At 30.8% G+C, this 27,102-nt stretch overlaps 2 protein-coding genes and 1 long non-coding RNA gene across 5 annotated transcripts; all 3 read left to right on the top strand.

The window, feature by feature from the left end:
• Positions 1-12,773: 12,773 nt before the first annotated feature.
• On the top strand, positions 12,774-15,794 carry LOC105160813 (WEB family protein At3g51720). 3 transcript variants are annotated; one of them, XM_011078306.3, is made up of 3 exons: positions 12,774-12,915; positions 13,024-13,212; positions 14,275-15,794. In XM_011078306.3, exons 2-3 carry the CDS (start codon positions 13,060-13,062, stop codon positions 15,625-15,627), a joined length of 1,506 nt encoding a protein of 501 aa, XP_011076608.1. In that variant the 5' UTR covers positions 12,774-12,915; positions 13,024-13,059; the 3' UTR covers positions 15,628-15,794. The 3 variants fall into 3 exon arrangements, with proteins under 3 accessions (XP_011076608.1, XP_020549269.1, XP_011076609.1); XM_020693610.2 differs by lacking the exon at positions 12,774-12,915 and having other exon boundaries at positions 12,930-13,212; XM_011078307.3 differs by lacking the exons at positions 12,774-12,915; positions 13,024-13,212 and adding an exon at positions 13,224-13,693.
• Positions 15,795-19,002: 3,208 nt separating this feature from the next.
• On the top strand, positions 19,003-21,608 carry LOC105160812 (uncharacterized). Its single transcript, XR_847716.3, has 3 exons — positions 19,003-19,154; positions 20,053-20,131; positions 21,149-21,608. It is a non-coding gene; the product is annotated as an uncharacterized LOC105160812 (long non-coding RNA).
• Positions 21,609-23,259: 1,651 nt separating this feature from the next.
• On the top strand, positions 23,260-27,102 carry LOC105160811 (Haloacid dehalogenase-like hydrolase (HAD) superfamily protein). Its single transcript, XM_011078304.3, has 11 exons — positions 23,260-23,399; positions 23,482-23,613; positions 23,860-23,928; positions 24,070-24,174; positions 24,261-24,315; positions 25,204-25,277; positions 25,406-25,489; positions 25,572-25,712; positions 26,204-26,269; positions 26,402-26,511; positions 26,722-27,102. Exons 1-11 carry the CDS (start codon positions 23,307-23,309, stop codon positions 26,888-26,890), a joined length of 1,098 nt encoding a protein of 365 aa, XP_011076606.1. The 5' UTR covers positions 23,260-23,306; the 3' UTR covers positions 26,891-27,102.

Here is a 27,102-nt window from a genome sequence, read left to right as displayed (position 1 = left end):
TTGAAAAAAAAAAAATAATAATAATAATAATAAAAAACATAGTCGCAACAACCACGAGAGATGACGACACGTCCAAGGAAATTGTTATGCATGTGATCGTAACCCTTAAAAAGGGAGCAAAATGCAACTACCTATGTTTTTCTATATTGATAATTGGATCCAGCAATTCCTTTTTTCCCATGTAATATTAAAAATAATTAAGTTTTTACTACACTGTAAGTAATCAGAATTTAAAATTATGATAAATCAATTGTATTAATCACGGTAAAAACAAAATTAAAGCAAAATTTTAAAGTTTTACTACGATTAATCAATATTCGCCTTGTTCTTTTGTCATAGTCAAAGCATTTGTCATGACTATAACCATGACTAATTTTTTTACCACACTTACAGACCAATGGCTAATAACATAAAGGTATGGTTGATTAGTATTGCCATTTGTCTTCTTTTGGCTATAGTAATTAGTCATAGTGGAAAATCATATTTTCTCTAGTATAATGAGGTGTTTATTTTCTTTCAAGAAAAATGACAATAGACTCTCCTAAAGTTTACTATAATTATAAAAACATTCTCGTTATTCGAAAAATTATAAAAATCTCCCTTAAAATTAACGGTCGTTTAACAAATACTCTCTATAATCGGTTGTCACGATAAATATTTTTCAAACAATCACTAATTTCAAGAGTGTATTTGCAACTTTTAAATTATAAGAGTATTGGCTTTTAATTTTAAAACAGGTATTTGTAATTTTTCAAAAAATGGAGGAGCATTTCTAATATGGTAAATTTTAACAAAAATACATTGTAATTTATCCTTTCTTTTATTAAGAATATTTTGAGTTTATTGAATTTTTATTTGTTTTTTATAATAATTATTGCTCAATTACAAATTGTTACATTTAATTTACTAAAAAATATAAGTGATTGTTATAAAATTGATCCTATAATTTTGTATGTAACAGTTTCATTGTTTAAATTTTTTTAAATAGCATTTTAGTCATGTATTTTTTTAATTTTTAGAATTCAATTCTTTTTCTTTTGGAGTTTTCTCTTTAGAAAAATAAATTTGTATTTCACTTAATCTTTTAAAATTGGAGCTATTATTCTCACTGACTCTTTTTTTTTCTTTTAATTTTTTAGGGTAACATTTGATCCTAAATTTTTTTAATGTTTACAATTTCAATAAATTTTTTCACTGAAGTTCACCCTTCTTTCCAGTGGAATTGAACTCAAGCAACAAAAGTATTAAAATCAGTAAAATTAAAAAGATTTGGAATCAAAAAATTAAGAAACAACAATTATAATTAAGTTACAACACCAAAAATATATTTAACCTGCGTAGAAAAGGTTGCAAAATTATCAAAGAATAATCAAATATAGGGTAGTGGGTGATGCTAGAAATTCGGGTCATTAATATGGATATATCCATAGAAAATTAAAGATCCCAGATATGGGTCATGGGTGATGCTACAAATTCAGTCATTAAAGATCTCAACCCACTTGGTATCTTTTTCAGGTTGAGTTGGAAGGTTTGGTGGTTCATTATGTCATTCTGTTTTCTACAATTTAAATAATTTAAGTTGAATAAAAATAAAATAATACGACCAATGTTTTATCCAAAAAGATAAAATTATAAATGTTAATTTAAATAGTTTAATTTTTAAATAGTCATCAATACCCACTCGTTGATATATTTTCACGAGGGGGTATTTATTAGACAACCGCTAATTTCATGGGGTACTTTTAATTTTAAAATAATTATAGCGTATTTATAATTATGACAATTTTTAGAGAAATCCTTTATAATTTACCCTTTTTTAGGGATAATTATGCTCTCATCCCTTGAGGTTTGATGTAATTACACGTAAACCTCTTTATGGTTTGAAAAATTATACCTAGTACCCCTGAGATTTGCTTTCATCCAACAAATAAGTCCCATCATAATTTTGATTACAGACAACTATAACCATCAATATATTAATCATCAATAGCTTTGTTAATACTAATGTGTGTGGTACATCAAAATTTCTGTGCAATTAATTTAAAATATTAAGATATAATTATTATATTTTTGAATTATATATTTAATTAAATAAACAAAAAGTATTAAAAATACAGAGGTTGTGAGTAGTTATTTAGATAAAAGTGGGAAAGAAAAAAACATGAAAGTTAGAGAAAGAAAAAATGGATGTTGAGTGGGGGAAAAACTGCTAACATAATCTAAAAAACAAAAAATGGCAGACCGAAAACGGGAGACACCAATTAGGTGTTTTCCCTTAATATAAAAGTATAGATAAAAAAAAATAATTATTTAAGTAGAATAACACCCCATATGTTGAGTTTCATCAATTAAACAAAATTTCATCCACGACTCAAGGCAAATTTTATTAATTGAAATAAATCGATTATAATCATTCCTGTCGAATATCGATATCCAACAAAGATAATTTAAAACATCATATCCTGATCCACAATATCATATAAATTAAATTTAAACAACATCTATTATGTAGTAGAACAACATCCCATGCATATAATAAGTTCGAACCTTTGACCTCTAAGATTATAAGACTTCAATTTCGTAAATTGAGTTAGGCCTCATTAGCCGTTCACGATGAATTGAAGAACCCCCAAATATTGGTAATAATTATTGGAATTGTGCTGCACTTTGATGCTACTCTTATGATGAATCAAAGGGATCAACCCCACTAGACATAAATAAATTTAGTCCCCCACTCTGAATTTAAAGATTGCGAATTTTTCTGTGCTCTTAATGACTTAGAACTGTCTATTCCTCAACTACCCGTGTGCCTCTAAATTTATTTATTTTGTTTGAACCTATTTTTCCCCGATGATTTGTGTAAGCAAAACAACAAGTTTGTTTCGTAACTACCTAAAAAGAATAAATCAAGAAAGAGAAAGCATTTGTAGAAATACATTATAATACATTGAATACGTAACTGCCTTATAATATTGAAACTAATAAAAATTTATAGAAAAAAGCCGTAAATTCAAATGTACGTCATTTGAAATGACTAATTAAATGAAACCAATAAATAATTTTCACCAATGTTCTACGACCATTATAAACATTCATCATTATTTTTGGAGGATCGAGAATAAACATGATAGAAAAAATAATAATAATAATAATATATTTAAATAGAACTATTTATAGTAGTTGGTACTTAGTAGGATTTTATTTCCTAGTTTAATTTTGTTAGGATTCATCATTGTAATTATGTAAATATATGGGCCAAACTCATTATTCAATACATTTGATTATTGAACGAGTATTTTTTCTAAATAATTTTAATTTTACCATAATTAATTAATTTAATTTAGAGTAGTCGTCCAACGTCAGTGATACAAACTGCAGATTGGTGTCCAAAAACAGGCAGAACGGCAGAAAGGTGTGGTTACGATGAAAGTTGCCCTAACAATTATGTATTTCTATGGTCATAATATTGTAACATGGATTCAGTCGTTCAAAACTTCAGAATCCAGCAACTATACCATATATATATGTGTGTCCATTCTCCAGATTCAACGGCTGCAAACCATCTCATACCACGTGTAGACTTCCCTACGCACGTGATCTCTGCACATGCTTTCATCTACTTCTTCCTCCAAGTATGGGGATGCATACCTTATATATAACAATAATAATTATAACCCTTCATTTTCCCTTTCCTAGATTACATATTTTCCCATTTTACATTTGGAAGGAATTATTTAGATTTAAGAAAAAAAATCAAATAAATTCATATTAATTAATTTATAATCCATGCAATGCTCAAAATGGGAGTTCAAGATTCGAAAACTCTTTATAATGTTGATGTGATTTACGATATGATAGATCCCTCATTACATGAGGTATTACAGGCTCTGTGCTTTGACTTTTTATGAACTTCAATTTTTTGTTTTGAAAATATGCCTAGTCAGGTAGCAGAAATATAACATTAACCACGAGCAATTTTGTGATTAAAAATAAACAGTCATGGTGAATAGTCATTGATCATGGTCACACAACAATTGTTGACCGTAGTTCTTAAAAGTATGACTAAAACATTTGTCATGGCTCATAATCATAACAAATTAAAGAATAATATTCGGGGTGGATAAGCTAAGTTCTTGTATTATTTTTATCTACTATGGTTTAAAAATAGTTATTTAGCACGACTATTGGTTTATAACTGTTAAAGTATACGAGATAGTAATCTTTTTTCTAGTGGGATAGGAGGCCATGGAGCTTATAAGCCCTCTCAAATTTCTTGTTTGTAATCTACATAGGACACTTACAATATTAAGTATAAAATTATCTAAATAAATTCAAAATAATTTGTTATATGAACTTAAAATTAAATACAATCTTAGTTTATTAATCCGACAATTTCATATATGGCTTAAATGAAATTTTTGTACAATACCTTTTACATTTTGAGTTTTAATCCTTTTTTTTTTCTTGGAAGCAAATAGGCCTTGTAACTTTCAGATTTTGAGCGACTTTGGTTCTTCAGTTGCCAGAGTTGTAAAAGTTGTCGAAAAAAACATGTGCATAGCACGTGTTTTTTTTTTTTTCCTATTTTTAATTTGAAGCTTTTGTTTCCATTAGTCAATTTCTAACAGTATGGAAGCTTTTTTTTTTTTTTTTTTTGTATTTTGAAATTTTAGTACTTTATCTTTTTAGGGTAACAAATAGGTCCTGTAACTTTTAATATTTTACAATTTTGGTCCATTAAATTGATCAATTGGAACAAAAATTCCAAATTAAAAAATAAATACGTGGAGGACATACTTTGTTCCAACTACTGAAGAGCCAAAATCTGAAAAATTAAAAATTTTACAGGACCTATTTGTTATAATAGAATGATAGAAAACTAAAATTTAAAAATAAAAAATATACAAAAGGATATTTGCATTTAATCCTTCACTACATGTATCATGAGATAGAAAATAAGGTTAACCAACATCGAACTAGATATAGTACGTACGAGAAACACCAAAACGATGTTGCCAGCAAATTATGTCTATGTTTGGTACAATTACATTTATTCATTTCACGTGTTATTATGTAAACTTATTTATTGCATCATGGTATATGTATTTTTTAAATTTTAATCAATCAACCATAGGGAAAATTAATAGCTATGTGTGATTAAATAATTATATTGATTATTGAATGCAATAGCTTTAGCGAGGCACGAAATAATTGTACTGTACACATAAATGGTTCAATACAAGTTGGTGGCATTTAAGGTTGCATGAAACATGTGGAGTTCGAGGCCTAACAAAGTACCAATATTGGATAAATAATCAAAGAGCTTAATTACAAATAACTTAGTGGATGTTTGCCCAAGTTCATTTAAAAAAAATGGATACAGTCAACTCTTCTGAAATTTTGCTTAATTATAAATATCACTTCATATTGTTTGAAAAATTATAAATACCTCTCTAATTCTAATGTCCATCTAACAAAAAGCCCATTCATTTCATTAAGTTCGGTTTAGGTTTCCATCCAATTTTTTGGTGACCTGATCAAAATGCCACTTTAGATTATGAATTATAAATTTTTATGTATTTTTTTTAATTTGCTAAAATATTTTTATGGGCTAATATGCCTTGTGAATTATTTATTTTAAATACCCTCTTTTTTTTAATTTTTGTTTAAAAAAGTTTATCAATGATGAAGTAGTAATGCTTATCTCTCCGTCCAGGAGCTATATAATTATTTTTTTATTTTTGAGATTGGTATTTATAATTTTTTAAATAACGAAAAGTATCTGTGATTATGCCAAACCTAAAAAAAGATAGATGTTTTCACTCTAAAAAAATTATGTAAATAAACTAATATACTTTATAAGATGACTTTTAAGTTTATTAGATATCGGGTTTTATTTGTAATAGAAATTGTTGAAGTTTTTGAATAAGATAAAATCGCCAATCTTACAAAATAATATTAATGGTCATTTTATAATTATAAAACCAAGGTAAATGCTATATCTGGTCTTTTAAATTTTTGTCTAAAATCACTTTAGTCCCTCAAGTTCATTTTTTAATTTTAACATTTTTGAATTTTAATTTTTATCTCAGTTTGATCCCGTTGACCATTTTTTGATAAAAATGTGGCTGAAGTTCAACTTTTTAAATGGTAAAACGATCAATTTAAGTTTGATATTTTTAGTTTAATCCTTTAAATTTGTAAAATTATCATAATAGCCCTTTTTCAGAAAGAAAACTATTTTTTTTTATTTTTTTATATGGTGAATATATGTAATTATCTTGTATGAAAAATAAAAACTGTTGAACTCTTGTGGATATAATAATAATATATTATTTAACTTAAAATAAAATATTCTCTTTTTTTCTTCATTTTCAAAAGTGACCAAAAAAATCAAATTACAAATAAATTTTATAAAACTTATCTAAATTGAAAATATAATTAAAAAATCTAAGTTTATATTTGATAAGCTAAAGATAAGTACTGCAATAAAATTAAATCTTAACAATATTTATTAAATATAGCAGCTACAATTTTAAAGAAAAAGGTGATTTTTGTTTCAATTGCAAAACAAATGGAGCTCAATCAGGTTTATGTTCTATTGTATAATATATCTATATATAAATATATCTGCATGTCTTTATATGTATATAGATTTTATTATGTAAATATATATACATTTAAATTTAATTATATATAGTATCTAATTTCTATTTTTATTTATTTAAATCTAAATTGCCGATTTAAATTAAATTAAAATCTACACTATTAATTCATTAGTTAATTTTGGAGCTCAGATTGAACTCAACATCCAACGGCCATTAAATAAGGGGATAATATTATTTTAAATTTTAAATTTAAAAAAAAAAAGGACACATGTCATTTACGATATGGTTCTTTTTTGCTCTATTTCTAAACATATAAAACAATAAGTTACTCTTTTATTTTTTAGATGGGTCTTTTTATTAAACAATAGCAGGCCCGACCCATCTCCCAAAATGGGCCGAACATATAAAATTTGGGTGGGCCAATAATTTGGTCTTGGATTATAGATATGGGTCAAGGCATTCGGATCAAAGAAATGGTATTTTGTGACAACTGGAAAACGCCTATCTAATAAGAAAAACGTGCGTAGGTAAAACCACGATTTCAACAAACGTAATCGTCCTCTGTCCAGCAAATGTGCAGAACACCCAGCAACTTCAACCTCATACCCAGCTACATCAATGGTGGCTGTATCAACACAATGAATTCCAACAATCTTTGTATTTTTGTGTAATTGTTATTGTTATTTTTCTTAAATAATATAAACAAATATAATATACTTATCATGTTTGGTTTTATCATTGCCTCATTGCATGTTTGTTTCATTATTCCGATCTTTAATTTTCTAATAAGAATTTTGTTTACGGATTGATTATCAAATTAAGAAGCCTCAATCCTGCTTTATGAAACAATAAAAATTAAAGCTGTGGGAAATTCTTGAGTACCAAAATTAAACAGGGCTGAGACAATGAGTCCTAACTCAGTTGGCGAAATTGAGGCTCCATGATCTTAAAGATAATGAGTTTGAACTCCGTCATGTGCGTGGGATATTGTCTACTGTAATAATAGATTTTGTTGAGTAGAATATGATTATCATAATAGTTTTTATTAGATATTAGTGTCGACAGAAATATTTATTATTATAATTAATTTATTTCAATTAATAATATTTTATTACTTTTACTTAAATATATATATATATATATATAGATTGGGCGGTATTATTACACTATTTTTCATTGTAACTTCATCAGAACTTGATCAAGTGTGTAAAGAATGAATATGACAAGGTTTAATCATTAGTCATCATGTCAAGTTTGAGGTTGACCCTGCAACCACACCCATCCTACTACATTTTCTTTCAAATCCGAGTAAACTAAACTGGAATAAATTTCATAAATTAATGTTATTGGCTCATTTTCAAAAGTAAATTACAATGGATTTTTTTTTAAATTTATTGTATTTATAATTAATTTTGTAGAGATTGAAAAGCTACAAAAAATCCTTCTAATATTAATAATTTTTTATTAACATTAATATTTTTCGTCTTAACCCTAACAGAAGGAATCGGGTGCAAATAGTAAATTTTCAGATGAAGTATAAGTGTAAATCTAAAATTATTTTTTAAAAAAAGTATAATTTCTCATTTTTAAAAGAAATTTTAAGTATAATCAATTCAAAAGAGTATGCACAATACAAAACAGTCGAATTAATTATTGAAATTAGAAATATGCATGAAGCATGGAGTTGGTAAGCGATACTGATCGGATTGAATTTTTTATTCTAAATTTTGTTGAATTTAATATATACATGTTACGTGTGTAAAATTTTTTGTTATATTAAATAAATAACATAATTTATTTATATAATGTATATAGATTAAATTGAATAAGAAATAAAAAATTATTTCGTGATGCCGACACTCCCAAACTCCAACGAGGGGAGACAAGAAAAGAAAAGAGAAGGATATGAGGAATAAAGCAGGAAGAAAAGAGTGGGAAAAGAGAGGGTAAAAGTGATTCTTTCTTTTTGTTTTTCTATCCTTTGGAAATTAAGTAATTATTGTTACTTAATTTTTTTTAAATGAAAGTGAAAATTAAATCATTGATTATTCGATTAAGAAATTAACAATTAAAAGTAAATGCCACTATCAAAAAATAATTTACGAAAGAAAAAAAAATCAGTATCGAGCTAATTAGTTAGTAAAATTTTTGCTGATGATTCACATATTTAATATAAAAAAAATTGAGTTAAATGCAATTTATCCCTGTGATATTTAAAAGAAGCAGATATCCCCTTGTAAAAAAAGAATTAACAAATTACTCCCCTTATTTAAAAAAACCAAGCAAATTACTCCATATCAATGGTTTAGATAATGGGGCAATTTGCTTTTTTTTTTCTTTTTTTTTTTCAAAATACAGAGAGTAATTTGCTATTTTATTTTTCATGGAGTTGACCTAATGAGTATGGACTAAAATACCTTTATATATATATATATATATATATATTGGAAAATATTTGTCACTTTATCCAATTAAGTTTATGAATAAATTGTTGTTTACACATATTTGAAGTTAATTTATTTGTTTTTCACCTCTTTCAATTAATTAAACAAAACGTGGTATTAATAAAGTGTTTGGATAAAATAAGATAACGGAGCTAATAAGTATATTAATAATGATAATTTTATAATTAATATGATTAGAATTAAAGGCGATTTATTAAAATTTTAAAACTAAATTATTTACCATAACTAAGAGTCATGGTAAAAATAGTTGTCATGACTTTTAGCCATGGCAAATATTTTAGTCGCACTCGCAAAAAACACAGCCAAGAATCGTTGCATAGTCGTGGTTAATGACTATTTATTAAGGCTATTTATGATTAATCATGATAATTAGCCATTATTAAATATTATATTTTTTATAGTGAAGGGACTAAATGTGGCGAGTTTTCTTAATTTGAAACCATTTTAAAAATCTCATAAAACAGATGACTAAATGTATCGAGGTTTTCATAATTTGTGGACCATTTTAGAGTCGAATCTCATGCTGGGACTAAAAATCTCATATGAGTTCTTGAAAAAACATCCGATTAAAAAAATGAGGCCTTAAAATTTGTAAATCGTTCCAATCTACATATCTACACTGGTGGCTACGTGAGCAGCAATCAACTTAGGGTTCTTCAAATTGTGGTTTGCATACACACATTTGCTCCTGCAATCACGCAGAAAAGGCTGAGTTGAGGGGCATTCATTGTTCTTTTTAGTGTGTGCTTTACTTTAGTCAAAATGTGCTTGGTGGGTTAGTGAGGCCACTTTGCCTTTCCAACCATCATTCTGCACCAACCCCAACCCTATTTATCATAAATTAAAATAAAAATAATTCAAAAAAAATACCTCAAAGAGCAAATAACAAATTGAAGAGGGCCCACCAAAAAGTCCTCATTTTTGCAAGAATTATATTATAACAAAATTGGTCGCGATGGCTCAAATTTAAATATTTTTTAAAAAACATATATATATTTAAAAAGAAAAGAATATTGTTTATTCAAATAAGTCTGTCAATAAATAAATATGGCGTTACTCGAATCAGGAACCAGCAATCAGCACAACCATGCAAATGCTTGGCCAAGACTACATGACTTGACGGGCGACGCATTAACTAAAATGTTGTAGCTGGTGGAGATTTGGTTTTTGGTATGGGGAGATTAACAAAATTGCGGACCTTTTAGCAGCAGAGGCAACTAGCTAGTACAAAATGGGTTAACGTCTTTGATGTTTGTTCACCAAATGTTGTCCAAACCTTGTAATAAAACTATTCGGCTGGTATAATATTTCTTGTTTCGGTGTGTCAAAATAATATCTAAATATAAAACTCTATTGTATATTTTATAGTGGGCCTTGACAAATTTATTATTTTATATTGTTATGTTCGATGTAATTTTTTAAATTTTATATTTGATAAATTACCATATCCTCAATTTTCTTAAGAAAGGTTAAAATAAATAAATAAATAAATAATGTTTTCTTAATTTTTATTCGCATAGTTTTAGAGAAGGCACCAACCATAAAGTTGAGTGGGGCAAAACTCTTTTTTTTTTTTAATAAATTTATTAATTACGTTATAAATTTCAATTAATTATCAATATTATATATATAATTAATCAATAATTATTATTAAAATAAATAAATACTCACATATTTCTAAAATTCAAACCCGTAATCGAGGGCCAAATTATTACTCATTTGGTTGGCGGCAATACTACTTGACATCAATCATTCGATTTTTATTTCTTGATGGAAGTTTGGAGAATTTCTAAGAGAGGACCAAAAAGGGGTAATCAACCAAAGAATGCGTTTTGATAAGGGATAATTACACTTTTTTTCTTCAATTTTGGTGTAATTACACGTAAATTTTTTATAATTTAAAAATTTATATCTAACATCATGATATTTACTTTTATCTAACAAATAAATTCATTCATTAGTCAAAATTCACCAAATTTGCTAGTATTATAATAAAAAAAATTAAATAAAAATTAATATTTACCCTTTGATCCGAAAATTTCTACAATAAATTGGGTAGGTCGTTGATATAGTTCCCTATGCATGATTCTGCTATAATCGATTCATTATTGACTTATTGCAGGTTAAATAATTTTTTTCTGACTAAATTACTATTATAATTGTGAAAATATACCTCCTCTCATGCATTAATGTGTGAAGATACATGAAAATAATTTGATCATAAAAATACTTATTTGACCTGTAATAAATCAGTAATAAGTCAAGTGGAGGTAAATATAGATTTTTTTTTATTTTTTTATTAATATCAGCAAGTTCGATAAATTTTGATTAACGGGGGGCTTTTTTGTTAGACAGAAGCAAACCTTAGGAGTGCTACACAATTTCCCAAACTACAAGAAGTTTATATGTAATTATACTAAACTTTATGGTAGGGGTGTAATTATCCCTTTTCATAATGATTATATATAATTTTTTTAATATATTTCAAATTTTATTACTTTTTACGTAGTAAATGATATATTCTGATGATAGCTAGGTTAAGAAATCATTTTTAAAGATCACAAATTCAAATTATAGAGGGATCATACATTCAAGATTAAGATAACTAGAACTTTACCAGACTAAGTAGAAATGCCCAAACACTCCAAAGGTTTGTGTTCTTTTACTTGAATGAGATTCTAATAACATTATCAATTACGGTAAATTATAACGAGTTTTTTTTTAAAATTTATCTTAATTATTATAAATATTTTTTAATTGTTCAAAAATTATAAATACTTCAAAAAATTAATAGTCGTTTAACAAATTCTCTCTTGTGACAGCGATTGATTCCAGAAAGTATTTGTAATTTTTCAAATAACGAAAAAATATTTATAATTCTGTCATAACTTCATAGGAATCCGTTGTAATTTACCCTAGCATTTATAAAGGTCACTCGATCCGTCTTAGATCAAAAGAGTTTAACTATCCATATTATATGTAATTGGTTCAAGTGTAACTCAACTGTAAACACTCAATTGTCTTGATGCTAAATATGTACTGTAAATCGCATCCATACATCGACATAATATCTTCATACCAATTTTGTATGGATTATAATTAAAATTTATCCAATATTCTTTTAATCTTTTTCTCCAAGTGTAAGATTGCAGGAATTGACATTCCGACCTAAGACTAGACACACAAAGGGGAAAGAAATACCAAATAAAATTCAAATCACATTTTGTTCAATTTATGCCTCTTCCTTAATAATATTATCAAATTGAATTTTTTACTTTAAATCCTGCTGTATCTTTTATTTCATTCAGTATACACACATTAAATATATAAATATGATATAATTGTATTTTATTTAAAAAAAATTATAAACTCGATATGTGTATATTAAATGGCATAAAAGATGCAAATAGCATTTGTAACATACTACGGTCTTGAGGCACAAGAACTGTTTCTGAATATTTGCTTACGGAGAATTTTTTGTCCAAATCAGATTTGACTGAACTAAATCAATTTAAAAGAACTGTGATATATTTATCAAGTGATTGACTACTTTTCTTAAATTATACATCAATTATACCATAAGTATATTGCATTTGTGTGGATTCTAGACCGTTCAAATCAGATTTGGGTTAAAATTTTCGGACCCTACAATTACTTTCACTTTTCACTGTACTGTTAAAGCCAATGGTCCAGAGTTTTACTATATCTTCCACGCTTCTCAGGCCACTGTATACTGTACTGTACTCCATCCTCTGCAAATATGAAATAACAATGCAATTCCTTTAACCTGGTCCCGAAATTTACCCCCCCAAAACATCATCATTGCAATTATACACTCCCCCGTATGCTCATCATTTCAAGTTTTCAATCAAGAAATTTACCCTTTTTGATTTGGTTTCTGTATATATAGTATCCGGGCCTTAACGAACATTCTGATTTCTGAATTCCAGGTTTTCTCTCACACTGAAACTCAGAGCTTCCCACTTATGGCGGAATCTGCTGAGACGAAAAAAGTCATAAACCCCAGAGTGGAAATCGACACCTCGCCGCCGTTCGAGTCCGTGAAGCAGGCGGTGGACCGGTTTGGCGGCAGCGGCCCCTGGATTCCGGCTCACTTGCTTCGTTTAGCCGCTCCTCATGTTAGTTTCTTGTCTTGAAAGCTTTTGTGCTGCTTGTTTGCTTCCTAATTTTGATTCTGGGACAGAAGAACTTTTAGTTTTGGGGAGGAACAGTATCGCTTGATGCATCGGGATGGCAATTTAAAAGTTTCAATTTCGTGATATTTGAGTTTCATATCATCATTTACTAAATTTATGGTTGTACAGGAAAACCAGCTCCGATCAGGTTTGGCCGAATTAAAATTAATCAGGTAGTGAGTGCATCGCCCGTTAGTTTATAGTTCAAGAAGAGTGATCACCGACGAGTGTGATATTACTTGTAATATAGTTATCGTAATGGTAGTAAAACTTGATGTGGGTTAAAAACTTATAAATTACTTAAATGAAAGGTGATGACATCATTATTAAGTGAAATGCTGACAATCTAACAGTTTGTAATCTATTTGGCTGTATACATGCAATGGAAAGGTGAAGATGACACCCTTTCGACGATGATTATCATGTAAGTAAGGTCTTTTTATTAAGCATAAATTGTGGGTCGAAAACTTGTTCACTCAACAGTATGCATGATTGTTTTCGTCTTTTTAATTAAACAATTGATCTTGGCACAGGATTTTCTAATATAAAAATAGTAGAGAGCGTATTATATCTCCTACTCGTCAAGATCGGTTGACGAATCCTTCAAGCGCAACTCATTGATCTTAATTTTAGTAGCATCATTTGTAATGCAATCACAGTACTTCAAACATGTGGCTATACCGGCGATCTTATAATTGTAGATTTATCCATTTCAACTGTGCTCTGAATTCTATGCCATGAGGAGATTGATCGAGTCTGATCAAATCTAGTGTGGACTAGTCCTACTTGCATTGATTAATTAATTAGATATAATAAGAGTTTCAAATTGGCATGGTTGCTAGTTTCTATAGTAATGCCGCCTCTAACGATGTTTGATAGTTTTCTGGTTCTAGACTCGTCGGCAGACAGTTTGTATTGGGGTGCTAGGTTTTTATGGCTGCAGTTAGTTTGTTTTGTTCTTTTCTGATGCGCTTACAAGTCACAGGGATTTTTCATTGGTTGCAGAATGATGTCGTCTTTGACGCAGAGAAAATGGAGGAACAGAGAGTACAGTTGGAGAGGGACCTGATCATGAAAGAGCAGGAAACACTTCATGTCTTGAAAGAACTGGAAGCAGCCAAACGACTTGTCGAAGATTTAAGAGTCAATCTGGTACCTGAGTTCTCCTCCTGCATGGATAGTCCCAACGAGTTCCTGTCTCCCGGTTTGATGTTCGTGGAGTTGAATCAGGCAAAATCGAACCTTAACAAGACGTCAGACGATCTTGCTGTAATTCAGGCGTCTGTTGAGTGTCTGAACAGGAAACTGCGGAGAGATAAGGTTTTGCTTGAGAAGAGAAGTAAGATGCAAGTACAGTGTTGTCAAGGAGCCTTGTCTTTAGATGAAAATCATCGGAGAAATCCAGATGTCAACAACACAGTAGAAGTTTTGATGACTCTGTCTGAGGAGCTAAAGCAAGCAAATTTTGAGGCCGAGCAGTTCAAGAAGATGACAGAAGCCTCAAGATATGAGGTGATGAAGGCGATGGCGGAGATAGAACGAACGAAGAACAGTATCAAGATGGCGGAAATGAGGCTAAACGCAGCCAAGAAAATGGAAGAAGCTGCTAAAGCAGTCGAAGCTATCGTGCTTGCTGAGAGAAGGGCTCGTTCCAACGGTGAGAATTCAGAGGATGGTTTTGTGCAAAAATCTGATGGAATAACTCTTTCGTTTGAAGAGTACCACGCTCTTACTCATAAAGCAAAACAGGCCGAAGAGCTGTGCAAAACCAAGTTTGTTGACACCAACGGCCTTTCTCAGGTCGATGAAGCCTGTCAGCTCGAAGAGCCTGTTTTGGAGAAATTTGAGGAAACCGTCAAAGAAGACGAGCAATGCCGAGAAGGGGATTTGATCAACCAAGAAGGGTCTCATCGCTCAAATGTCATTGTCGAGGATTGCTTTTCTAGTACACATGTGGAGCACGGCCCCACACGACGGTCTGGAAATAACTCTGATAAATTCAAGTTTAAGAATAGAAATACAGCTAGTCTCAATGGAAAGGAATCATGTGTAACCAAAGAGAAGCCGACTCCCGGTTTTAGAACCACTTCAATTGGGGACGTCCTGAGTAGGAAGTTGATTCTACAAGACGATGTGGTGGTCGGAAGGCACACGGAGAACCATACTGAAACACGACGTGTTTCTTTGAGCCAAATGCTGAAGGAACAGAGCAGACTTATATTACATCCGAGCAAACGAACAGGAGACAGGAACGTCGAAAAGCAATACTTTGTGCAGAGGAAGAAGTTTGGGTTCATTCAAGTGCCGATTCCCATTAAGCAAAGCAAGAAAAAAGGTCAGCCTCTGAATGTGAGGTGACGAGGTTCCAAGTCAAATAAACTCTAGTACATAGTATTTCTAGTTTTCTCGTTGTTCGTTTCCCTATGTTGTTTCTTTTGATTTTGTTCAGATGGGGTGTGTGAATTGTGATGATTCTGTATGATTTTACTATATAGCCTAGAGCGATTAATGCTGCTTGAGTTAAACTCTTTGTTGCCCAGCTAAAGTCTAAAGATGATATTCCTTAACAGCACACCCACAAAATAGCTCCATTTCTTCCTTATTTGGATGATCTCAACGATTTGGAGAAAGGATTTTAAATGAATTTAAAATTTATTACAATGCCACAAAATATAAGAATTTGAAATTCTTTCGTACTATAGATACAGCACAACATGAGGAATATCGTTTTACATCCCATCCCTTCAATTATTTATTTTTTATTTTTGACTAATACCCAAAAATAAATTACAATAATCCATCTCGATACACTGAGCAACACTTCAATTCAACAAACACATTTATATGACTAACAACGATAAATAAATTATAATAACTCATATTAAGTGCCACAAATACCCACATATTTGGATTAAACTCATGATCTCGAACTTATTCATGAGACATCAACTTTAGACTTAACAACTAAATTAAGACATCATGGATCCATCCTTAAACTATTCCACATTATACTTTTTCAACTACAATTTTTAAATAAAACTTCAGATTCAGAGGTCTTGGCCCATAAATCTCAAAACAACCAGGCCCAATTTTAGATTCGGAGCATAATAAACAATTCAGCCCAAAATAACTACAGTTCTAATCCAATCCATTTTTAATTTAGTGGCTCTTGGTGCTTTCAGAAACTTCTTGGATTTGTATTTGAACGTTACAAGTAGACATATAATTTTTTACTATAATTAATTATTACGATAAAATAAAGAAACAAATAAAATTATATCGAGTATAAGTTAATTATGGTTCTACAATAATTATTAGTTGTTGTTTCTACAAGTAAGACCAAAACGTTAATTATAGCTAAAATCATGATAAATTTCTTGGCCATAGTTAAAAATCACAACAAATATTGATTAATTATAGTAAAAATTTTAAGTTTCGCATCGACTTTGTTTGACGGTAGTTAATAGTATTGATTTATCTTGATTTTTCAATCATGGTCATTTATTGTATTGCGAAAAATTATTTTTTTTAATAACACGTAGAATTTAGAAAAATAATTTAAAATGATTCCATCGTAAATGAATTTGAATCCATGATAATGTTACTAAAAATAGCTCAATACAAGAATTGAAGGACTGTAAATCATTTGCAACATGTAATTATGCAGACATGTAACGTGGATTTGTCATTATGGGCTTAAAATTTTTATCTCTAAATTCATTAATCCAACTACAATATGAGATAACCGATGAGAGTTTGGCATGATAATTTAAATTAAAGTCCTATAAATAAATAAATATGAGATTATAAGCTCAAATTTTAATAAATATTAATATTTATCCCATTTTACGTGAGTTTGTTGTTACTTATTATTTTTATAATTTGACTGTTATGGAGGAACATATTTAAACATTGATTGATATCTTGAGATTAAGATATAATTAAATTTTCTCTAGAAATTAAAATCCAGATGGACGCCCTAACATCTCATGCATTTGCTCCAAACTCATCTTTGTAGCACAATTTGTCAGGTTCACTTATTTGTATACTATGGCTATAAATATTATAAAAGTATTTATTATTTTATATCCGAAAATTAATATATGTAATCAGTGTATGATTCAAATAGAGTGATCATTCATAACAAATACAATAATAGGCTCTTTGTCATTCATTAAATCCAACTAAATTTGATTTGAGTAAATACGATGATATAGACCGTTATCTAACATTGATTGCAGATGAGGAGTTTGAACGACTTATTAGTTCCAATGTCTCCTCTACCTTGTTTCAAGTATTATTCAACAGTATTATGAAGGAAAAAAAAAAAAAAAAAGGTCTAGACGCTACCAGGGTCTTGAGGGAGTTGGGTATGATTTTGAATATTATTTGATAGAATGAGTCTCTTATGAGTATAGGTCTAGATAGGGTCTTATCCTATCAATTGACACTCTTACCTTATGAGATACTTTTTTAGGACAAAACTATGAGAAAAGACAATATCTGGCACGATGCACCACCTATAGAGCTGTAGTAGCTCGAATTCTTCATCTACGATCAATATAGAACATTTACTTGCACCATAAAAATTTTGAATTAATTTTTTTTTTATGTTTTATAACTTCAAACCTACAATCATATAATTATAAAGTCTATATCAATTACTTGGAAAAATTGTTAGGGAAGTGTTCACATCCATGGTTTAAACCAAGCAACTAATTCTGTCCTACTATTATTAATTTTATCTTTTTAGGCCCAACTCATATTAAATCATCCTTCATTTCAGTTCAGTGCCAGTCCCACCTTCCCAAACTGCCCCTCCACACGCAATAGGGTTCGTTCTCCAGAGAAGGCTACTTTAGGTTTTTGCAAACTTGGTTAACGTGTTTCACGACACGTTTACCTCTATAAATAATGAGCACGACTTTAACGTGTCGCGCTTTGAGAGGTGGAGACTTTTTCGACTTTTGAGTCTCCAGCGGGCAATCTTTGGCCTTCTCCACCAAAGTTTCTTCATTTAATTATTGCACCCGCCCCCCCCCCCCCCCCCACCCCCAAGCTCAATTTAGTCTCCCTCCATCACCAAGTAAAATAGCATTTCTTTGAAAAAAATATATATGTATATATAAAATAAATTATAATTATTTTTTTAAAATTTATCATAATTATATATTTTTTATTATTTAAAAAATTATAAATATTTTCTGAGTTGATTATTACGAGGGGATTTGTTAAAAAATTATTAATGATAAAAGTATATGTAATTTTTTCAAACAATTAAGGGGTAATTGTAATTATGATAAATTTCAGTAGAGCTAATTTATAATTTTTTAAGGATAATTATATTCATCTTTCTTGAGGTTTGGTATAATTACATGTAGATCCCCTATGCTTTACAATTACAGCTAATACCCTTGAAATTTGTTTCTGTCAAACAAACAAGTTCTCCATTAGCGAGAATTCACTGAATTTGATGATATTAATAAAAAAAATTGAATAAAAATTAATATTTATTCTCGATTGATTTATTACTGATTTATTGCAGATTAAATCAGTGAGGGTAAATACAGATTTCTTTCTTTTTTTTTTGTTAATATTTGTAAATTTGGTGAAATTTAATTAACAAAAATAATTATTTATTAGAGGGGGAAGGGGGTTGGTTGTAAATATTATTCACAGTGTTGCTAGCCTACGGAAAGGCGCACGTTAACAATCCAGCAGTACGACGCATTGAGTCGCATGTATAAATGCGCGTTCTCAAACTTATTTCGCAGTGCACTGGGGGCACAGTATAGGCTGGAGCGTAGCTTTCAACTTCAATGGCGTGCCAGGAGCAGGGTCCACGGAATCCGCCGTGGTCCTGACGGCGGCGCATTCCAAAAATGGTTGGGGCTTTTGATTCTTTCTATTTTTTCACTTCATTGTTTGATCTCGTCCGTGGGTTTTCAGTTTATTATGTTTTGTATGTATTACCTGCATGGAATATATACGTTTAAGAGAGTATGTAGAATGTGATGCATTTTCGCAGTGAGAGTTGTGGGATTTGTGTGGAGATCGCTTACATGATATATACGAGAGTGAAATCAAAAAAATTTCCCCTTGATTCTCGTTACTATATTCAAGTGATGTTTTTTTACCTTTTTTTCCATTTTTTGGCAATAAGAATTATGTAATTTTGGTGGGTTTTCGGAGTCAGGTTATGTTCGAGGGTATTGATTTTTACTAGTTTTCTGAATGAATCTGGATTGATGTATTTTCCATGATCTGATAATTTGCTTTTTTTCCTTTTGAATTATTAAGCTAAATTAGGTAAATCTGTTGTGACTACCCACCTAAATTGTCCTTTTTTTTTTCTGCACCAAGAATTATGGGCCAGCTGCGTCAATCCATAATACACTCCCATATTGCCTAGCAGCTCATAATATATCTGCATTGTGTGGCGATCTCCACGCTCTCAATGGAGTTTGAACTCATTATAATCGATAGATAATTGTGGATTTAACACTAGATTACTGTACTGATTGTCGAATTCATTTGATATGAATTGTATGGAAGCTATTAGATTGAATTGTCATGCTGGTTTGTTGTGGATTCGTATTATTTTCTGCAGAATAGAAGTTTTTAAATATGGTTTGATTATAAAGTAAGAGCTTTGAGCAATGCTGAATGTGCTTTAGCCAGGTGGGATATTTTCTATGCACGTTTCTTGGGTTCTTTATTACTAGATTTCCCCTCTATCCCTTGGAATATGCATCACTATATCATGTTTGTTGCTTTTTTCAGGGAAGAATTTGTACAGACATTTAATCATGTAAAATGAAGTTGAGATGGATACGAAGGATTTGAGGGACCAACAAAAGAGGTATGGGTTTGAATTTGCGGTCCCTTTTTACTATATGGGATTTATTCATTTTTGAAATATCAATTACGGAGTTTCATCAGAATTGACTGCTTAAAACTTAAGAGTTCGGATCGACCCACAATAACAACGTATTGTGGTTTTTTGGATATAATTTCATGTTATGTTCTTTGATCATTTCTTTCTTTTTGTTAATTAATTTGCGCCGTAGTTTTGATGTGTCGCTTATTACATTGTGGGCATGATTTTAATCATTGAAACTGCAAGGATTATAAGAGACTTATCTTATGATTCTGAAACCTCTGGTGATTTATTCTGACTCTTAAGAAATATTGCATCTTTGCCCGTCGTATTCTTGTACATGTGTACATTGCGTGTGTTTCGGAATTTAAATAAGCTTGAGCTCTAAACTTATGGGTTAATTACAACTATCTTCTTGGACTATGTCTGTTTTCTGTTTTAAAATACCAACACTTTCCCAAAAAGTTTATAAAATTAAAACAGGTATGGGTGGTAATGCTGATTTCTATTTTCAGAGGATATAATTGTTCTGCTGTGATTTGCTTGATATTTTATTTCATCTCAATGAGGAAAAGTCAAGTAAATAATAATTAAGTTGAGATGGACATTATTCCTTACTATGGATTTGAATGCGAGACAAAATACAATAATGGTTCTGTAAAATGTGTTAAATAAGATATAAACCATAATAATTGGAGTTAATGCCTAAAATCTGTTTATATGTAATTAATGTGAAATGAGATGAGATAAAATGAAAAAGATTTATATAAGCAAAACTACAATCTATCTTAATTCCAAAGCGGAGATAAGTCAAGTCTTTTTATTAACAAAATCATTTAGAAGGGGTGTCTTTATACTTCTTGAAACCAAAATGAAAATGATGACTAGTTGATAAATATACTGATGTTCGTTGGAGATCATTGTAATCAACCCTAGTTTTATCTGCTTTATTCATGTCCTACCAATGCATAACTGAAATAAGGGTCTGTTATGACACAGGTAACGAGCAAGCGCCTGAACAACAAAGAAAGCTTGTTGAAGATGTGGGTACGTAGTTTACCTGGTTTTTCTCATTTACACCAATGGAGAAAAACTTTCTTGCAATGGGTGAGTCCACAACTATGGGTTTGAAACTCCTCCATTGCATGCAATGTATAATCAGAGGCAAGTCATGTTGGCTATTGTAGATAATCCTTGAAAGGAGTTCATTTAGTGATGTACATATCAAGAAAGGGTGAAGCCCTTGAAGAGATTAGTAGGTCTGAACATACCTATGATGAACATTTTGTTTGGATTCTTGTAGCTTGTTTTTGTTGTATATGTTACATGTTTTCTCCTCTTAGAATCAAGTTTGGATGGCAGCCAATGTACTATGTGAAAGTGTGGATGATGTTGGCGGTGGACTACGATGGATTTTAAATTGTTTGAATTTAATGGGTTCGATTTGTTACAAAGTCAATCATGTTAATGTGAAATTTTGATATTGATTAATGGTACAGATCTGTGTTTAACATTCAATTAACGATATATAAAATGGATTAAGATGTAGTGTTTCTTGTTAGATTTTCTATTATACAAAAATTACGTTATTTATTTTATTCAAAAAACGATTTTATACATATGCTCGTTGGAACGGAAAATGCAACATGATTTCAAATAAAAATATTCAATTAATTTTTAAGTTAAGTCTAATTTACACAAATATAATCTGTCATTGAAAAATTTCAAGTTCAACCTCTGAAATTGTCATTGTAATTTTACATCAATACCCCTATTAGGGGAAGAAACTTAAACAAACGTCATATGATACATCAAGGGGGTGACTTAGTAATTCTGCAATGCACATGAATATTTATATAATTACCAGCAAATTGTGTCTTTACAAGATTTTCATCTTGGTCAAATAATTATATAATGCAAAAGTCCAACATTATGTCATAATGTACATTAATTGTTATTATATTCTTCATTGAACGCAATTAAAAAACAACCTAACAATTGTTATGAAAATTAAATAATTTGTCACATACGAACTGTACTTAGATCAACCATTTTTTTTTTTGGTTAAAATAAATAGTTTTAAAGCCTCAATTTTATTATTGTGGCAAACCCCCATTGGTGTTTTCCTAAATTAATGCATAATTGTATAATTTAATCATTGTTTCAAAATTTATACGTATTCTAAGACCTATAACTATATCTACTATCATCTGATCCAATATTGTTACTAAAATATTTATTTCATAAAAAAATAATTAAATAATTACAAACACACAAATTATCAATTTCTATTTTCTTTTCAATTCAGTTTTTTTTTGGGCCTTGTAAAATAAACAAACACCCAAAGCGAAGCCCACCACAGAAAAGTGAGGTCCAATTATTTTGGATACGACAGATTACAATCACTTTTTTATAAAGTTTGATAAAATTACAAATACCTTTTCACTGTTTGAAAAATTATAAATAATTTGATTTAACATCGCCTGACAACAATCCATTCTATTAAGTTTTTCATTTTTGTGGTAAATTGATCAAAATGCCCTTTTAAATTATAAATTATATATACATATTCTATAATTTTCTAAAAATACTTTTATAAACTAATATTCCCTCTAAATTATTTATTTTATCCATATTCCAAATATATATATTTTTAAAGATTTTCAACAAGAGTAAAATAGTAATGTCCACTTCACCGTCTATGAGATATATTATTATTTTTCAATTGAGAGGGTATTTGTAGTTATACCAAATCTCAAAAGGCAGTATTCTGGTCTATATTTTTTGATATAATGTGTCTCGTAATATCAAAAATACACATGATGTGTCATTCTTGCTATATACTGTATCATCCAGCTAGATTTAATTTATTTTTTAACCTATAAGACTAGTATAAATCGATAAACTATGAGTCTGATACCTTATTCATGGACCGGGTCAACCCGGCTTCTCTAATAGGAGCATTATCATTATTATTGAAATGTTTATTTTCATAAAAAATAATTAAATAATTACAAACACATGTCAATTTTCTTTTTTTCTTTTTCAATTCAGGTTTTGGGCCTTGTAAAATAAGCAAAGGCCCAAACCGAAGCCCACCACAGAAAAGAGAGGTCCTTTATTTTGACGAGACTTCCAGAGCTCGTGACCCCTAAAAATGGAGAATGCCGTGAGCTTCAGAAGCTCCTCTCTACTTCCCCTCAATCCGACGTCGTTTCCCTCTCATCTCCCAACTGAGCTCAGATTTTCGGTACTTCTTTGTCCGTAACTCTGTATTTTGCTTTTACTCTTGATTGTTTCCTTGTTAAGGCGACGTTGATCTGTTTGAACAGAGGTTAAAGCGCTCAAGTTCAGAGGAATGGCGTCGAGATAAACCACTGAGGATAAGGAAGGCTTTTGGGTCGGATGAAAATGGGCAGCTTGATGGGTTTCCTAATATGCCCAACAAGATTTTCATGGAAGAGGTGATTTCTGCTCTTTCTCTATTTTCACTGAATTATTTGAGTTTTCTTGGTGTAATGGCGAAAGAAATGGGATTTCTCGTTGTTTCCTTTCAGTTTCTGAGCTTTTTGGATTTGGGTTCCCGTCAAATTTGCATCTTTTTTTATCAAGTTGGATTGGATTGTTTTAAGTGCTTATATAAGTTTGTGATTTTAGTGTAGACATGTGAATAACTGCACTCTAGACTTATTTTCTTTAATTTCTTTCAGGTAATTGGAGCTGAATATGGGGAGGGTTTTGAGACATTTAGACCTGAAGGTCCCCTTAAAGTTGATGTGGTGAGCTTCATATTATAATTCTTTGTATCTTGCATTGCTTATCCTCCATGTGTTGAGTTACTTGCAAACAGCTGTCTTCTTATGTTAGATGTCTTCTTCATGAAACTTTATAGTTGTTTTATTGTTATTGTTTCATGCTAGGACTTCTTGAATGATAGAATGCAAGAAGGATTTCTCCAAAGAATTCGGTATGCCATGAAGCCTGATGAAGCCTATGGCCTCATATTCTCTTGGGACAATGTCGTGGTAAAGCTTTGAATTATAATCATGCGCTCCTTATGCAGTTCCCTATACTGGCAGCAATTCGTATTCATTCCTTAATTGTGCTACAGGCAGATACTCGAGGTCTAAAACTGCATGCTTGGGGACAACTTGCATCTGAAGAAGGTATGCAGCATTCCAATCTTAGGTCTCCCGGCTGTCTCTGGGTGCAAGTCAATTAATTTATAGAACACTCTTAAAGTTGCGGTCTTTAAATGCATTAAGACACTAAACCATGGTATTGGTTATTAGTTAAGACAATCGCTGCTGAATATTTTTGTGTACCTCTGGATGGCGACCTGGCTTGGCAGATTTTAAGAGTGCAAAAGCATGAGCTGACAGTTAGGAATAAATCCACAGTCCAGTTCTTGAAAGGAGGATGAACAGTGTATATTAGGATAAATGTATTTCTGAGAATTTGGATTCAGTATGTATCTGAAATAAAAAAACAATATAAAAAATATAAATGTACCATTGTTCCCTTTGTAGTAAAGACAAGTACTAGTGTCAACACAACTTAAACTTGGAAGTTTGAACTGTTTCCTAGGCTTTCTATCTAAAATGGAGAGTTAGCTCGTTTTTGTCAGTGCTATAGCAAGAGTAAAAATGCACTATAGAGTTGGTGGGTTACAAAGACCTGTTCCTACTTTAAGCCTGAAGAGGGGGTTGTTTCTTTTCGGCAATGCTGCTTGATGGATGCGTACTCATAGAAATTGAGTTAGCAGGTTTAACTTAAATTGTTTCTATATTCTAAAATGCGATCAAATATAAAAGGTTTCCATGCACTTTAGGCACCAGGTTTTCTAAAATTTGTACAGGCAATGCAAAAATGTTTAGTACCACTGAAGAAGGTAATGATTTGGTATTGAGACAAAGGAGATTGCCATTCAATGGTTTCACTTTCTTTAACATGTCCAGCAGGAGATTCCATACATTGATAGGATGATAATTAACCAAATAGCTCTATTATCCTGGCATTCATACCGATTTTGACTAATTACAATTATTGTGCAGGAAAGGAGATTCCTGGAGATGACAATGTGCAAAGATTTTTGCTTTATGCGGGTGCTGATCATGTTCTACGTAAGGTCTGGAAATCCAATATTTATGTTTTCTCTACATTTGCCTCTGACACTTAATTGTTAATTAAAACCTAGTGCGTTATTTATTGCTTTATACCTGAGGATGGATGTCTTGTTTTGTGACAAAATTTTAGGTATTGCTCTGGGGAAAAGCTGAAGATGATATAGACAGACTGAAGTCCAGGCTCTCTCAATTATATTATGAAAATCTCCTGAAAGTAAGATTGTGCGAAATATTTTTATGTGGATCTTGTTTTATCTTAGTCAGATGCCAACTAAACATTTTTAATTTTTCTTTAGCTCTCGGAACCTGTGGAAGGGGTAAATGAATGGTTGGATGCTGTAGCTACATCTCGCATCCCCTGTGCAGTTGTTTCAAGTCTTGACCGCAAAAGCATGGTTGACACTTTAGAGCAAATGGGCCTGAAAAAGTATTTTCAGGTTGCTCTCTCTCTCTCTTTCTCTCTCACACACACACACATGCTCACACATATGAATAATGTTTTAGAATTGATGACTATGTTATTACTGATAATAGTATTGATACTTCTATTCAAATTTTTTATTCTTGTGTTTGCTTATCTTCTATGATAGTACTGTTAGCCTGTTATCTTGTATGAATCCCATTAGCTGTTAATGCATATGATCTCAACTTAAATCAATGTCATTGCTCGTTTTGATTATATCTTTATAAATTCCATGGGATGAATGCCTTGTTGGGTAGGTTTCTTTGGAGATGCTTAAAAAGGAAAGGATCTGTCCATTAGTTAGAAGTTAGGAGACCTTCCTAGACTGCTGGAGAGATCCGACAATTGACATATAAAATGCCCAATATGGATTCCATGTTATTTCTTGATAACTCAAATGCATTGAAAGTTGTCAGAACAGTATCTGTGCAAAGATGGCTAAATTTTCTCCTCTTGGACTTGCAGGCCATTGTGTCTGAGGAAGATGGTATGGACTCCATTGCTCATAGATTCCTTTCAGCAGCTGTGAAGGTACGTCCAGCTGTGATTGAGAGCGATCAGTGGGAATGGAAAAACAATTATCACTATGATATAAGACGTCCTAGAAAACAAACAAGGCCATGAATTAGTTAGCATTATTTGACCTGACAATTGTCTTTGCAGTTGGACCGAAAACCCTCCAAGTGTGTTGTATTTGAGGATGATCCCAGGGGAATAACCGCAGCTCACAACTGCACTATGATGGCTGTAGCTTTAATCGGTGCTCATCCAGCGTATGTGTCTCAGGAATAATTCTCAGTTTGGCATTAGTCATTAGAAATCTCGATGCATTAGTCTGCATGAACGAGAACGGCAAATCTTTTTCATGCAATGCTGTTATCTTGTGCTAGGAAGATAAATCGCAAAATAGAAAAACCGATTGTTTCCTGCAAAACCACTGTCGTTTTATGTACCAAAACGCTAACATGTAGTTTGAAATGCAGGTACGATCTTGGGCAGGCTGACCTAGCGGTCGGCAGCTTTAACGAGCTTTCAGTGATCAATCTGCGGAGACTGTTTGCTCATAAGGGGTCGACGTTTATGGACTTGCAAAAGCAAGTAATAGAGAAAACTCCTAGACGGAGGAAGCTGACTACTGACACCATCTTCTGATACATCGCCTCGTCTCAACTCTTGTACATTCCTTGTAATTAAGGGCTCATCTCTTGTATTTTTCTCTTTGAACTCCGATTTTCTTATATTTTCTGGATTCTTACAGAAAGATACAATCGACAAGAAATGTATAGAAAGCTTGTTATCAATCTCAGGTGTATATAATCGACACACAACTTTCTTCATGAGTATTTATTTATTAAATTTCTGTA

This window comes from Sesamum indicum, linkage group LG4 (genome assembly GCF_026168435.1).
Source record: "Sesamum indicum cultivar Baizhima isolate 11 linkage group LG4, ASM2616843v1, whole genome shotgun sequence".
Classification (NCBI taxonomy): domain Eukaryota; kingdom Viridiplantae; phylum Streptophyta; class Magnoliopsida; order Lamiales; family Pedaliaceae; genus Sesamum; species Sesamum indicum.
Note: the sequence above shows the minus strand (reverse complement) of the source record. Positions and strands in the feature narration are given on the sequence as shown.

Excerpts from the sequence above, each read along its gene's own strand:
- LOC105160811 (XM_011078304.3), top strand. The coding sequence starts at position 23,307 with ATGGAGAATGCCGTGAGCTTCAGAAGCTCCTCTCTACTTCCCCTCAAT. Across the intron at positions 23,614-23,859 it reads ACAAGATTTTCATGGAAGAG|GTAATTGGAGCTGAATATGG; the intron begins GTGATTTCTGCT and ends AATTTCTTTCAG. Across the intron at positions 24,316-25,203 it reads ACAACTTGCATCTGAAGAAG|GAAAGGAGATTCCTGGAGAT; the intron begins GTATGCAGCATT and ends ATTATTGTGCAG.
- LOC105160813 (XM_011078306.3), top strand. The coding sequence starts at position 13,060 with ATGGCGGAATCTGCTGAGACGAAAAAAGTCATAAACCCCAGAGTGGAA. Across the intron at positions 13,213-14,274 it reads TTCGTTTAGCCGCTCCTCAT|AATGATGTCGTCTTTGACGC; the intron begins GTTAGTTTCTTG and ends CATTGGTTGCAG.